The sequence below is a fragment of the Neovison vison genome, chromosome 14 (assembly GCF_020171115.1).
Source record: "Neovison vison isolate M4711 chromosome 14, ASM_NN_V1, whole genome shotgun sequence".
Lineage (NCBI taxonomy): Eukaryota > Metazoa > Chordata > Mammalia > Carnivora > Mustelidae > Neogale > Neogale vison.
Window position 1 is genome coordinate 28,023,158 of NC_058104.1, and position 15,583 is coordinate 28,038,740.

At 48.2% G+C, this 15,583-nt stretch overlaps 1 protein-coding gene across 1 annotated transcript in view; it reads left to right on the forward strand.

Moving 5' to 3' along the window:
- The window catches only part of ABCC1 (ATP binding cassette subfamily C member 1), a 130,103-nt gene that overhangs the window by 72,932 nt on the left and 41,588 nt on the right, over positions 1–15,583 (forward strand). The window contains exons 10-13 of the mRNA XM_044233081.1: positions 294–455; positions 5,194–5,286; positions 6,903–7,106; positions 14,244–14,390. Coding sequence (XP_044089016.1) covers positions 294–455; positions 5,194–5,286; positions 6,903–7,106; positions 14,244–14,390 — 606 coding nt within the window. The remainder of the gene's footprint in view (positions 1–293; positions 456–5,193; positions 5,287–6,902; positions 7,107–14,243; positions 14,391–15,583) is intronic.

The window sequence follows — 15,583 nt, forward strand, 5'->3', positions numbered from 1 at the left end:
GTAACAAATTTCCCCAGTGATGTGTGTGCCCCCTTCAGTGTGTGACACCCTGGTTTAGGTGATCTTGGGGTCCCTTCCATATTACGGAAGTCAGGATGAGGCAGAGATCATCATTGATAAGAGCTGGGGCTTTGCGATGGGACCTACGAGCTGGGAACGCAGATAAGGTAGGAAGGCAGGAGAAAAGAGAGGGGGGTTTTCCGTTCCTGAGCTGTGTTCTTCCTCCACGTGGACCTGGATGAAAGGTTTTTGCCTGCTAGACTCACCATCTTTCTCTCTCCATTGTCCTGCAGGCCTTGGTGATCACCAACTCAGCCAGAAAGTCCTCCACTGTCGGGGAGATTGTCAATCTCATGTCTGTGGACGCCCAGAGGTTCATGGACTTGGCCACGTACATTAACATGATCTGGTCAGCTCCTCTGCAAGTCATCCTTGCTCTCTACCTCCTGTGGCTGGTGTGTGTTTGATGTTGTTCCCCTTGTGCAGTGGGAGGGATCAGCTCATGTGGGCAGTGGGGGTGAGGGGGTGGGTGTTGGTGATAAAAACCTCTGTCATTCACTGGGTTTTTTTTTCTTGACATCATTCATACTTTATTTTCTGCTCTGTTGGACAATTTCGGGTGTCATATCTGTTTTCTCGGTTTTTGGATTTATGCTCTTTTTGATGGCATGATACTTGTTTGCATTTGTTTTTTTGACAGTAGGTAATTAACAGCCTTGTAATGTACACACATATTTCTCCCACTGTATCCTCCCAAACAGTAACAAAATTTCTTTATTCACTAGCCCTGAATTGTGTTGGTTAAGATTCTCTGAGTTGCAAGGGATAGAAACCCATTTTAAAAGGGATGGTAAGCAGGGTGCCTGGCTGGCTCAGTTGGTTAAGCATCTCCCTTTGGCGCAGGTTGTGGTCTATTGGGATAGAGCCCCGAGTCAGGCGTCCTACTCAGTGGGGAGTATCATTCTCCCCCTGTCCCTCCCCTCTGCGTGGGCTCTCTCTCTCTCTCATATGCACATGCTTTTTCTCTTTCAAATCAATAAAATCTTTAAAATGGGCTGAGCTAGTAAAGGGAATTTTGTGGGGGCATGTAACTGCAGGGCACAGGGTATGGCTTTAGGCATGGATGGATCCAGGAGTTCACGCAGTGCTGTGAGGACTCAGGGTCACCCTTTCATCATTTCCTGACCTATTTGCCTCTGAGATGACTTCACTCTCAATTGGATTTCCCTTGGCTTCCATACCTTTGGGCTTTTACCATCTTTCCCGAGAGCAGTGTCAGAGAAAAGAGAATATTGCATTCCTCATTTCCTTAGGCAGAGTCCCAGGCACATCCCTGTACCAGTCACTGTGAACCAAGAGGCAGATTTCTTTGACTGGCCAGCCCAGGTCCCATGCCCTCTCACAGTGAGAGTGTGTGATTGACAGCCCCTCCACATGAGGAGGGGAGGTTCCCACAGTGAAAAGGTGCTCATGGCCTAACACATGCCTTATCCTTTGTCACTCTGAGCCTCTGTATGTGTCTGTCGTTCTGCCAGGAATTCCTTTCTCTCCTTTTTTTTTTTTTTTTTTAAGATTTTATTTATTTATTTGACAGAGAGAGAGAGTACAAGTAGGCAGACAGGCAGGCAAAGGAGGCGGGGGGAGCGGGCGCCCCGCTGAGCAAAGAGCCCGATGCGGGCTCCATCCCAGGACCCTGGGATCATGATCTGAGCCGAAGGCAGAGGCTTAACCCTCGGAGCTACCCAGGCACCCCCCTTTTCCTCCTTCGCTAAGGATGAAGTCCTCACCATCTTTAAAGGTGGTGACAACTGCCAGATCCAGATTGCTTTTCTCTCAGGATTAGATGCATTTCTTCCTTTTTTTCCTTTTTTTGGGGAGGGGGGCTTTTGTTTATTTATTTGACAGAGACACAGCGAGAGAGGAAACACAAGCAGGGGGAGCAGGAGAGGGAGAAGCACGCTCCTACTGAGCAGGGAACTTGATGCGGGACTCGATCCCAGGACCCTGGGATCATAACCTGAGCCAAAGGCCGATGCTTAATGTCTGAGCCACCCAAGCACCCCGGATTTCTTCCTTTTTAAAATCCCAATAATTTGGTAAAGAAGCTCCTTTGATGTTACCTTCTAGAATAGTTTTTTGCTGCTTGGTATAGCTGCTCCTCCTTTCCTGATAAGTGTCTTGGTTACTCATGGGCTCAGTGTCTTGGTTTTTTGTTCGTTTAAGATTTTATGTATTTATTTGACACACGCACGCTCATGCATGAGTAGGGGGAGGGGCAGAGAGAGAAGTAGACTCCCCAGGGAGCAGGGAGCTGTATGCGGAGCTGGATCCCCAGACTGTGAGATCATGACCTGAGCCGAAGTCAGGATGCTTAACTGACTGAGCCAACCCAGCGCCCCTCAGTGTCTTGCTTGTGCCTTATTTTTTATTTCCTGTGAGTGTAGTCCCAGCAGGGCCCGGTGCCTAATAGGTGTGCAGCAAATTATCCGTTGATTTGACTATAGTTTACATATTTTTTTTTTTGGTCTGTTTATACAGCAGAAGATGAGTGATTATAAATTGTTTCTAGAAATGAAACTTAGACATAAATAGCAGTCTAAATTTCTTTTGAGGCCAATATCTTGGGGTATCCACTTCTCCAGAAATTTCAGCCACGGGTGAAATAGTTTTTGGAGCATTTCTTTTAGAATCAGTCTCCAGAGTTGACTAAGAACCATTAAGAAGATTGTTCTGTTTTAGATGAGGGTTGCTGAATGTATCATTGACATTTGGGGCCAGATAGTTTCTTGTTGGGGGGGTTGTCCTATGCACTGTGGGATGTTCAGTGGCGTCCTTGGTCTTTTCACTCTGATACCAAGAACACAGTCCCCTGCTACCTTCCCCCCTGCCAGTTGTGACCCAGATGTCCCTTAGGGGCAATTCTTCCCTGTTTCTGAACCACTGGTTTGGATAGAAAACCGGCTTTCTCTGTTCATCTGTTAAAAATATAGTATAGGAGGAGCGCCTGCGTGACTCAGTGGGTTAAAGTCTCTGCCTTTGGTTCTGGTCATGATCCCAGAGTCCTGGGATCGAGCCCCGCGTCGGGCTCTCTGCTCAGCAGGGAGCCTGCTTCCCTCTCTCTCTCTGCCTGCTTGGGATCTCTGTCTGTCAAATAAATAAATGAACTCTTAAAAAAAAAATACAGTATGGGATAGTGACAGTGGTGTGGGGTCAGGAATGAGACTGTCTGTGTTCAAATCCTGCCTCTTCAATGATTAGGTTTGTGATGTCATTCCCTAAGGTCACTAAACCTCAGTGTGTCTTTATCTGCAAAGTGGTGATGGTAATGTTACATTTCATCATAGGGATGTTGAGATGAAGGAATGAATCAGTATAGGTTATGTTCATAGAACGGTGTATGGGGTATACACAGAGTACCTTTTTTTTTTTTTTTTAAGATTTTGTTTATTTATTTGACAGAGATCACAAGTAGGCAGAGAGGCAGGCAGAGAGAGGAAGGGAGGCAGGCTCCCTGCCGAGCATAGAGCCCGAAGCGGGGCTCGATTCCAGGACCCTGGGATCATGACCTGAGCTGAAGGCAGAAGCTTCAACCCACTGAGCCACCTAGGTGCCCCGAGTATCTTTTAATTATTGTTTACTGTCAGAGTTTATTCTGAATGCTTTAGATTGTTGGTAGAAATCACTTTCATTCTTGAAGGTGGATAATTGGTCACTGGGTGGAGATACTTTGCAGAAACTGTTATAAGCAACAGCAGCATTTTTAGGGAGACCAGGACCAGTGCCCCGTGTGCATTGACTTGGAAGAAACTCCTGGTTTTCCAAATGCTTAAGGGGGAGAAAAAAAATCACATTACCCTGTGGTTTCATCCATTTGAGTATGTGCACTGGGCCAGTTTCTCAAGCTGTATTCTTTTTAGGTGTTGAAATTAAAAAATGGAGATCTGTATCTTATCTTGGCATCTTAACCTCTCAGGGGTAGTTTCCTTATCTGCCACTCGGATAAAAGAACAAGTCTACAACCTCTTATCTACATACCCCCAAATCCAAAGGATATGGAAGTTTTCCTTAACTCGTGTGGTGCCTTAACCTGACCTGAGCTGAGGGGAAGTGTTTGTGATCTTGATTATTCTCTCAGGCCGATACTCCTATTATGGTGATGAGAGGTCAGTACCGTTGATGACAGAGTGCTGTCTAGGGCCCAGGGGGAGTGTAATGCAATATATGGACTCACTTGGGTCAGCAGTCCCCGAGACCACGCCAGGTTGCCAGGAGGACTTGGGGCTTTCGTTTTTACAGCAGGAGAAAGCAAAGGTGAATACACAGCGGGAGGAATTGGGGGGGGGGTGGCAGGAAGCAGGTACAGACTTCAGGATTCCTCTCCCAGTGGCCTCACACAGGATGCACTTAATTGCCTAGCAACAAGTTCCGACAGCGTGGGAAATGTCAGCCAGGGGAAGTTTGATAGAGACCCGAATGCCAGGGTTTTTACTGGGGATTGGTTGCACAGGTGTCCTCTGCCTGGCCCATACCAGACTTTTTAGACTTCCAGAAGACAAAGGGGGTTTCAGCATAAGCTATAGTATTTGTACTAAGAGTTGAGCCCCAGCAAACTACTCGTACCAGTTCTGGGAATGGTGGGAGCCCTTCCTAAATCCAAGCCCACAGATGGCAGCCAAGGGCCAAATCTGTAAGCGGGCCTTCATACACGATAAACCATTAGACGGGCTGTGTTAACTCTTTGCTATTCAACGCTTTATTACCTTTCTAAAGTCCTTTAGAGAAAGCATGAGAGCTGGGGGCCCTCCCAGTTCGCCTTCAAGCAGAAGGAGAGAGAGACAAGCAGACACCCTGCTGAGCAGGGGAGCCCCACACAGGGCTCGATCCCAGAACCCCGAGATCGTGACCTGAGCCAAAATCAAGAGTTGGCGGCTCAACTGACTGACCGAGCCACCCAGGCGCCCCACCGTTCTGAAGTTCTAGTTTCCGAAACTCATCTGGCCCTGTCATGTTCTTAAAGGGGTTGTGGGACCCCAAGGGAGGCTCACAAATAAATCTGAGTATTCTTCTAAGCCTGTCGCTGGGTAAGAGTGACACAGCTGCCCTGAAGATGATCGTCCAGGTGTGCAGGATCAGCGTGGGGTAGCTCAGCCAGAGAACCCCCTGTTGAAGACCTCTGTTCTCTTTCTTCCTTAGAACCTGGGCCCGTCCGTCCTGGCGGGGGTGGCTGTGATGATCCTTATGGTTCCTGTCAATGCCGTGATGGCCATGAAGACCAAGACTTACCAGGTTGGGTGTCTGTTGCCACAGGGCTCCGAGTGGGGCTCTTGTTGAGGCCTTTCCATTCGGGTTCTAGCTGAGTTCTTCACAGACCCCAGAGGGGTTCTCAGCCCTACATGCCTGTTCGAATCCCCTGAGGAGCTTTCCCAAATGCTGATGCCTGGGCTCCGTTTCTGGGATTCTGGTTCATTTCATGTGGGTGAGACCCCAAGCATCAGTTTTTAAAGCTTTCCTGGGTGATTCTGGTGGACTGCCAAGGTTAGGAGCCCCTGAAATAGCTAGACCTAGGCCAGTGACCAGAATCACATGTGTGATTCTTGTGTGAGCCTCTGGGAAATTTCTTATTTCCCACAAAATACAATCATTTACGTGTTGTCTATGCATTTTCAAGAGTTGAGTAAACATTACTCCCTGACTTTTTCCCCCCCTTACCTTATGCTAGGCTCAGTATTCAACTCTCTTCAGCAATGTTTTGTACTTTTTAAGTTTTTCAATATCCAAGTGACAGAGCTGTTGCCTTCTCATCATAAAAAATGTTCCATTGATAGAAGAGTGTATAGATTAAAAGGGAATATTTCCTTCCCTTTCCTCTCCATGTCAGTGAGCATGTTGAAGCAATCTCTTCTCGAACTTTCCGTGTATATATAGAGAGCTCTGATTATAGAGTTAGGTTTCATGGTGGGCCTGGGTGTGTTTCTTCGTGGTGTCACCACCATGTATGTTTTTATACATATGGCCCATTTGGCAGCCTGGTCTGATCATTTGAGACCACGTCTCAGGGAACTTTCCATCTACTGTGACTTCATTCTCTTGAACTGGCACCACATGGTCCACAACTGAGAGGGGCCAGAGTTGATGTCTCTGCTACTCTGTTGGTGGCTATTTATGATGTGCCTGTGGAACTGCCAATAAGAATGCCTAACTGCGCTGATGATGAGTCCCAGGACAGGGACCCGTTGGAATGAGGCCTCGGCAGGTGCGGGTGGGTGGAGGTTATGCAGGAAAGGGGCCCTGTCACCTTTCGTCCTCTGAATGCTGTGTAGTAGGCTTCCCTCAGTGGCCCACTTTTGAAACAGCGTCAGTCACTGGCTTTGACTTTCCTGGACTTAAAAAGCGTCCTCATCCGTGACCCGGGAATGACCAGAGCCCTCAGTGACAGTTCTGATGAGCATGAAGTGGCTAGATGCATGCCCAGTGCTTAGAAAAGTGCTCGGCATCTGGAAGACGCCCAGTGCTATCTTACGGGCAGTATGGCTCAGTAGAGAAACTAAGGAAACAGAGGCGGGAAGAAAAAAAAAAAACCAAAACCTTCCAGCATCGTTTTTTCTCTTGTGTTTGGATCAGCCGAGTAGGGTCCCTGCCTGCCTTCCCTGGACACCGCAGGGTTGCTCTTGTTTCTGCTTCTCAGATCTAAGTTTAATAGGTGTCTTAATCAGTGTCCCATTTAACATGATCCAAAGCAGGTTCTTCCCTTGGTAAAGGAGTCCTTTGTGCTCTCAGGGTCAAAAGGAGGAGGATTCATAGGGATTTTGGGGTCGGCTTTTGCACCCTTCTGAAGCCTCCCTTCTCCCATGGGGCCAGAAGGGGGTCCCCCGCTGTGGTGTCAACTGCTCTTGTCTCTGAAGGTGGCCCACATGAAGAGCAAAGACAGTCGGATTAAGCTGATGAATGAGATTCTCAATGGGATCAAAGTGCTCAAACTCTACGCCTGGGAACTGGCCTTCAAGGACCAGGTGCTGGCCATCAGGCAGGAGGAGCTTAAGGTGCTCAAGAAATCGGCCTACCTGGCAGCGGTGGGAACCTTCACCTGGGTCTGCACGCCTTTCCTGGTGAGTGAAGCCACGCCCACCCTGGCCCACCTCATGGGGGGTTTGGTTGTGTTTTCATGCCCGAACATGTTCAAAAAGGTCACGGGTTCAGCATGGCCTTGTCCTACCACTCCTTGGATGAATGGCCACCCACCCCCTCCCCCACTTCATTGTCTTCCCAGCTCTTGGTAGCTGCCAGCCTAGGGGTCCTCAGAAGCAGCCACTTCTAGGAGCTGCTGGTTTATAGGTTCACGATGAGATAAGAAATTTGTGCCAGAATGTCAAGCAGGTCTCTCTGCGTCCTTGTTAGAAAAACATGCGGCCAGAGCTACGCTGTGCCCTCGCGGTCACAGTCAGGTGACAGCACTGTGTCAGCATCTGCTCCATTGCCGACCAGTCAGGAGCCCAGGATTTGGCAGGTGCCAGACGTGCTCTAAGATGTACTTCTTGTCTGTCTGTCCGTCCATGAGAAGGGCAGCTCCGGGAAGGGGAAGCAGGGATTTTGTCTTCTTTGTGCACTGCCGTACCCACCATGCCTAAAATAGCCCATCGTAGGTGCTCAGCAAATACTTGTCATTTGTTGTTTTTAAAAAAAAAAAAAAAATCCATACAGAAACTCATCAAATGAAAAGAATATTGTCTTCTTTTCCATCTGTTCCCTTTTTCCAGAGTGTTTGAGAAACACTGGCAAAAAGCAGGATTGAGTGAACTTTTTCTGCCAAGGACAAACTAGCGAATATTGTAGATATTCTGGGCATAGCCTCTCTACTGCTGTCTTTTCTTTTCTTTTTTTAAAGATTTTTATTTATTCATTTGACACAGAGAGAGATCACAAGTAGGCAGGCAGACGGGGTCGGGGGAGCAGGCTCCCCGCTGAGCAGAGAGCCCAATGCAGGGCTTAATCCCAGGACCCTGAGATCATGACTGGAGCCAAAGGCAGAGGCTTAACCCACTGAGCCTCCCAGGCGCCCCTCTGCTGCCTCTCTTCTTTCCTGCCAGTGTGGCCGTCCATAATAGACCTGTGAACAGGCATGGCTACATTCCCCTAAAAATTTCTTACAGATACTGAAATTTGAGTGGCACATAAGCTTCCTGTGTCATATATTATTTTGATTTTTTAAAAAATGATCTATGTCTGTTAAAATATTCTAAACCCATGGGCCAGATATAAACAGGTGTGGACCCCTGGGGTGCGTGTTGAACTTGGCTGCGAGCTCTTGGTGTGACCCGAAGCCAATCAGCCCGCCTCCCTGCCTTTGGGTTCTTGTGTATGGAACATGGAGGGGCTGGGCCATGGGGGTGTCACACAGGCCTCTGCCTGCCCCCCCCCACTCCCGTCCCCACACTAGATGTCTGCAACGCATTGTGGGGTTCTCTCCCCCTGAGTTCTTTTCGGGCCACCCTCCCGGTGACCAGTGTCAGAGGACTGGAGCTGCCATATGAAGTGACCTCTTGTAGCCAGTCTGGGACTTCAGGTTCTCTTAGATCCTTTCCGGCTCACATATGCCAGCATTCGTGGCTGGAAGGTTCTGCCAGCTCATTCTTTGAGAACACTCTGGTCTCCCCAACTTTCCCCAGATCTCTGATGGCTTTCTTTGATTTTTAGAAGTAAAAAGCATCTGAAGACTGGGTGATAGTTATGTAGGGTGTTCATTGGATTATTTTCCTTTAAACTCTTAAATAGTCTCAGTGTGTTTATAATTGTTAACTGTTCTTCTTGTACATTTTATTTTAAAAAGGACAATGTATTCCTTGGTAAAACTAGTCGAAGCTGTTCCAGCTGGTCTAGGACAGGGTTTCTCAAGCTCAGCACTGTTGCTGTTTGGGACCTGATAATTCTTTGTTTCTTTGTGGGGTGGAGGGACACGTCCTGCTTATTATAGGGGTGGTCTGCAGCATGTCTGGGCTCAACCCAGCACAGGCCCCTCTTCCCTCTCCTTGCCCACCACCCCCGTCAGTTGGGACAGTCAGAGGTGTCTCCAGACACTGCCAGGTGTCCTGTGGTTGAGAACCGCAGGTGTGTCTCCGTCCTCAGACTTTGGTCATCTAACTTTTCTCTCTACCAGTTTCTTCTTCGGATTTCCAGGGAAAGCCTGTGCATGCCGCAGCATAGCGGTGACTGTCCATCATAGATGTAACTCAACTTACATATCTCTTTTACTTAGCTTGACACGCATGATGGTAAGTCATACAGAAATCCAGAACATTTTGAGTTGCGTTTCTTTCATAGGAAAAAGCTCTGCAGCCAGAGGGAGAAACTGACAGGGTTCAGTACTTGGGTTGTGTTACCCTTGGGGTGGTGGAAACGTCCCATAATCCCTGGCTCTTCTGACTGAGGGTCCAGTTTCTAGCTTGTCTTCACTTAACATCACCTTCCTTAGTCTCCATCAAGAGATACTTAGGAGCGCAACTGGCTTTTCTTGACCTTGAATTTGCCGCTCAGTATAGTGTTTGGGGGGGCGGGTGGGTAGGGGTAACGGGCTTCCAGAGATGGAATTTGTTAAGCTGTTTGGCATGAAACAGATGAGCCTGGGTGTCCGTTGGAGACCTTGCCCCTGGCTGGGACACTGGAGCCTCTGACTACATTAGGATAAAATATGTAGTCTTTGGTTCCCTTGAAAGGTGTTTGCATGTTCTTTCCACTGGCGAATTCCTACGCTTCAAGGGTGATGAGGTGTTTACACCGGAAGGTGTGATGGAAGACAGGCCTGAGGAGGTCAGACAAGAGTGGGAATGCCATTTTGGTGGGATTGATGGGATTGTTTTTCTGAAATACAGAGCCTGGCATCTATCATGTACACTTAATGTGCTTTTTAAAATAGTATCCGCAGGCTGCATCAATATTTAGCATTTTGAGTCTTGGAAGATTTGGGAGCTTCTCCTATTTATCCTTATCTCTCTTTGTTAGGATAGTTATCATTCTCTATGGTAATTACCCATTGTGTATTTCTTTGCTGATCAGATCATACGGGGACCTTATCTTTTCTTTCTGGCTTGCATTCCTAGAACTGGACTTGGCAAATGGTGCACATTCAGTAAATGTAAAGTAGGGGATTAACTGAATGAGTAAAAGTTTTGAATAAACTGTGTTAGTCAGGAACTGTGTTGGAATTGGTAGAAACCTTGCTCAAGTTGACTAGATTGAAAACGAAAGTGGGATTTTTGAGTCATAAGACTGAAAAGTGTGAGAAATTGCTGGTTTTGAGCATGACTGGGGTTTCAGTCATGGCTGGATCCAGGTGTTCCGGAGGGAGTGACACCCCCCACCCCCCCACACCCCCGCCTATCTCTCAGCTGTGCATTCTCCATGGTGTTTTCTTTTGTCAGGGAGCTGCTCACCACATAATTACCGTTCACCCTGTCATCTGAGTTACCCCTGTTGGGGGAGGCCCCATTAGCCCATTTTCCTGTTAGTCTCGGCAAAGCTGTGGGATTGGGTCTCACTGTGGCATTGCAGTTGGCCACGTGCTTATCCCTGAATTGCTGGGGCCAAGGAGATGGGATGCTTGGATTTATGAGAGTGCTTCTGTGGGAGCTTGGGGTGGGACATGAGCAGTTCATTTATGGCTGAAGCTCATTGAGATAAAAGAAAATCGGGGTATTGTTACCAGAAATGGGAGTGGATAATGGGCAGACTGAATGAACAGATGTCCTACACAAAGAGACATCAGGTTTTTCAGGAGTTGGGCTGGAGTAAATGGTTCATTTCTTTGCCACATTTCTCAGTGTGGAGGCACTATTAGCTCCTGGAGTGGGACACTTGTTTTTCATTGTTTGCAGAAGCTTTTTACATCCTTGACTCTCACCCATCACAAAGCTGTGGCAGACCCCAGGACCTCTTCTTTTTTTTTTTTTTTTTTAAAGATTTTATTTATTTATTTGACAGAGAGAGATCACAAGTAGGCAGAGAGGCAGGCAGAGAGAGAGAGAGAGAGAGAGAGAGAGGAGGAAGCAGGCTCCCTGCTGAGCAGAGAGCCCGATGCGGGACTCGATCCCAGGACCCTGAGATCATGACCTGAGCCGAAGGCAGCGGCTTAATCCACTGAGCCACCCAGGCGCCCCCAGGACCTCTTCTTTACACTGACCCCACTCATCTCCACCCATTCCCAAATACCCCTTCTAAAGAGAATTCACTTAATACCCGTTTCCCCTAGACCGTGAGTCTCAGGAACGCCAGGCCTGCCTTACTCTTCAACACACAGGGCTGATACACAGTAGGTGCTCAGTTAATCGTTGATGAAGAATGGCCTCCACTTCTGGAGAAGCCAGGGCCATGGAACTGATGGGCCACATGATATTGTCCCTCTCTGCACATGCTCTGTGCTGTCAGCAGCTGCCCCGATGATGGCGTTGGTGGGGCTGGTGTGTTCTGGTGGTGAGATGCCTGCAGCCTGATTTTCCCCACTGCTGAGGAGACACCTCTGAGTTTGTTCTCTTCTGTCCCCAGCCACATCTAGCCCCTACCCACCCATCTGTTTATGTGTCCATCTGTCCATTCATCACTCCACAAACATTCACTGAGGATCTGGCCATGGTCCAGATTTCTCTCTGTACTAGCTGTGAGCTAGTACAGACAGAAATCGCTGCCCTCATGGAGTGGTAATTCATTCTAATTGGGAGAGACAGATGATCAACAGACATAATAAATACGCTGTATGGTGTACAGTTAGTTGTAAGTGCTATGGAGAAGAAAAAGATTGAGTCCAGGGTGGAATAGGTAGGGCTTACAGTTTTAAATAGGATGGTTAAAGGCGTCACTGAGGAGGTGACTTGAGTAAGGGCCCACCGGGGATTGGGAGGAGCATGTGCAAAGACCCTGTGGCAGGAAAATGCCCACCCAACAGAGGCCGTTGGGGCTGGAACAGGAGCTGGGGGGAGAATGGTAGGAGAGGAAGGGAGGAGATTTTACAAACCAGATAGGCCCTGGGGCTGGAGTCAAGACTTTGGCTTCTGTGCAAAGTCAAATGGACTGACTTCAGAGAGATGAGTTTTTTGTTCTTATTTTTTTTTTGGTGAGCTGTAATTTACCATTTTAAAGTGTACAACTCAGTGGGGTTTAATATATTCACAAGGTTGTGCAACCGTCACCACTGTCTAATTCCAGAACATTCCCGTCATCCCAGAAGGAAACCCTATAGCCATTGATGGTCACTCCCCATTCTCCCAGCCCAGGCCCACTCATCTGCTTTCTGTCCCTGTGGATTTGCCTGTTCGGGATATATCATATAAGTTGGAATCACCCAGTACGTGGGCTTCATGTGTTCTGGCTTCTGTTTCACTGGGCATCATGTTTACAGGGGTCATCTCTGTCATTCCGGTGTCTGTGCTTCCTTTTTTAATGGCTGAATACTGTTCTTTGTGGGGAGATACTTGGAGCGTTCTGAGTAAGAACACCTTCAGAGAGGCTGGTGCGTCACCCGGCTTGTTAATGTCAGGGCCAGAAAGGAACCAGCTCTACCCCTCAGCACTTTGCTCTTGGAACCCAGTTAATAGATTCTCTGGAAGAATGGACCAAGGGGTTTGGACTGAGTCCTATAGCCAGAAATGAAAACAACGGCCATGTATTACCTTTTACTGAGCCCCGGGTAGTGTGTTAAGCACTTTGCAGAAGTGCCTGATTTCTTGCTGCCAGCCGCCCTGTGATGGTGTATCTGGATTCGCATTTTGTAGAGAGGAAAGCAGAGGCTTGCTTGGAGAGGGGAGATGATGGGTCCAGGCTCCTACAGCTGATATGTGGCAGAGCTGTTGGTTTTGATTTTTAAGCTATGTTACCTTCCAGTAGGTGGTAAGGAAATGAGAAGGCTGTGACCCCTGTGCTGTGGCCCTGCGCTGGGCCACAGCCACACCAGAGGCAGGGCTCCAGTGCCAGATCCTGACTTCTGGACATTCTGTTCTGAGCTCAGAAAGGTGGGACCTGAGCAGTTTATTTCCTGCAGAGAAAGCCTTTAATGGCTCTGGGATCCTGGGGTTAATATGGGGGGGCGGGGACTGGTGTGCATCTGTTGAGGTCTAGGTTTGTCCAGATGGCTTCTGATAGCATGTTCTGGGCAGTCTTGTGGGATGCCTCCATTAGCCCCGCCTGGCGACACCTGGCCCCTCTCTGTCCCCAGCGGTATAGGAGAGGCATAGGAGTCCACCTGTTGATCTCCTCCTACCTCCCTCTCAAGCAGAGCAGCCTGATCCCAGATTATTGAGACTGTCCTCCCTTTCTCCTGGCACGGGAGATGAGGAGCCATTGTCTCAAACATCAGAACCCAAGTTCCGGTCGGCTGGGAGCCTGGGTGGTTAAGTCCCAGGAACCACCATAGGGCTTAATGCAAGTCTGACCTCGTGAGGAAGGGAGTACCTTTGTGTGTTAGTATGGCTTGCCCTTTTTAAAAATTTTATTTTTATTTTATTTTTAATAATGTTCCTTTCCTGGGGCTATAAAATCATATATTCTGTGAGCTGGAAGGAATTTTAAATAGTGCCATTAACCATTTGCCTCCTGCCCCATTTCACAGATGAGATGTGAGGCATGGGGAGAGGAGGTAACTTGACCAGGGTGTTCCTGTGCCAGGGATTGTCCAAGGCCCTGAAGATACCTCTGTGTATAAAACCAAGTCCCTGTCTTTGCGGAGCTTCTGCTGTCGTCCAGGAGACAGGACATGCACAGGGTGGTGCTATAAAAGGTCGTGGTAGTTGCTACGGAGAAAAATAAGCCAGGATAAAAGGATAGAGAGCCAGAGCAGGGTTGTTTTGGGTGGAGGGGCAGGGCAGCCTCTCCAAAGGGTCGGAGGGAAGAACCAGGCCACCATCTGCATGGAAAGGTGGTTTCAGGCAGAGAAACCGCAGGGACAAAGGCCCGGAAGGATTACACTGGGTGGTGTTGAGGGATCCCCAGCATGTCTGTCCACTGTGATCTGGAGAAGGTTGGTGCAGGGGCCAGGACTCGGAGCTCCTGGTTGTGCATTTATCTGGTACATTCTTTGAGTGTCTGCTATGTGCTAGACACTGCCTTAGTCGTTTCCTGCTGCCTTCCAGGGGCCTGTTGTGGGGTGGGGTGGGCTCAAACACACTGCCCGGGGGGGGGGGGTGTGGTCAGTGGGAGGGCAGCTGCTCTTAGGGTTGTGTCTGTGATGCAGGGACAAAAGTCAGTGCTGGACCCTCTGCTTATAGGTGGCCCTGTCTACATTTGCTGTCTACGTGACCATCGACAAGAACAACATCCTGGATGCCCAGAAAGCTTTCGTGTCCTTGGCCTTGTTCAACATCCTTCGATTTCCCCTGAATATTCTCCCCATGGTCATCAGCAGCATCGTGCAGGTACAGGCAAGGCTGGAGGGACCTGAGGGAGGGGGTTCTGGGGAAAGGAAGTAAAAGGGCCTACAGGTCCTGCTCCATACAGCTCCCCCTTCATTACCTGTCCCACTGTGCCCAGTCGGCTGGACGAGGCTCACACTGGTGGTGTTTTGGTCATGCCCCAAAGAAAGGAATATGTTACTTATTGACGGGGAACTCACACTTGAACGTACAACACAAATACTGCATGCAGCCGGGCTTCCCCGAGCTCCGTAAGGTTCTGAAATACTTATCCCTCTTCGAGGTGGTCTGTTCTCTCTGCTCTGCCGTACTCTAGTTTTTCAAAACTGCGTTTCTTGACTTACTAAATTGATTTCACAACCCACTGATAGACCTCAACCCACTGCTGGAAAAACCCTAACGTAGATCCCCCAGAAATCCAAAAGTCCATGGCAGTGACTCTGTAAGGCGAGGAGGCTGTCCGCTCGGTCACTTTCACGCCATGTGAAGAAGTGCCTGCGCTTTCCCACGGGAGGGATGTTTTCGTCGTCTTCTCCCCCGCATTTGAACGCATTCATACTGAAAACCCAATTATCAGCCACACAGGCAAATGAACCTTAAGATTTGGTTGTCCAACTCTGGTTAAAAAAATAATTAAGCAAATAAGACCCCTTTTTGTTATGAAAAATTGCAAATGTACACAGACCTAGGGCGAGAACAAACAGTGTAACAAAGTCCGTGTAGCATTTACCCAGGTTGGACATTTTGCCACACTTGGCTCATCGAATCCTTCTTCTCTCTTCCCCTTTCCTGCTTCCTTTCTTCCTTTCCTTGCCGAAGAATTCTTTTCCTTCCTTCCTTTGTTTTTTAAAGATTTTTTTTTTTAATTTTTAAGTAACCTCCACATCCAACTTGGGGCTCAGACTCATCACCCCACGATCAAGAGTCACGTGCAGCCAGTCAGATGCCCCTGAAGAATTTTAAAGCAAATCCTAGACCTCTTGACATTTCACCTGTAAATATTTGAATGTGCATTTCTTCTGTTGTTCAGTGGTTTTGGTGTTTTTGGTTTTTGGGGTTTTTTTTTTTTTTTTTTTTTGGCTTCAGTTTATTTGTAGGAGATAGAATTGATAAAGAACCTTGTGTAAACTTAAGGCGTATCCAATGAAACACTCCACAAGAGTGTTTGCTGACACCTTTAGCACATTGTTGGTTTC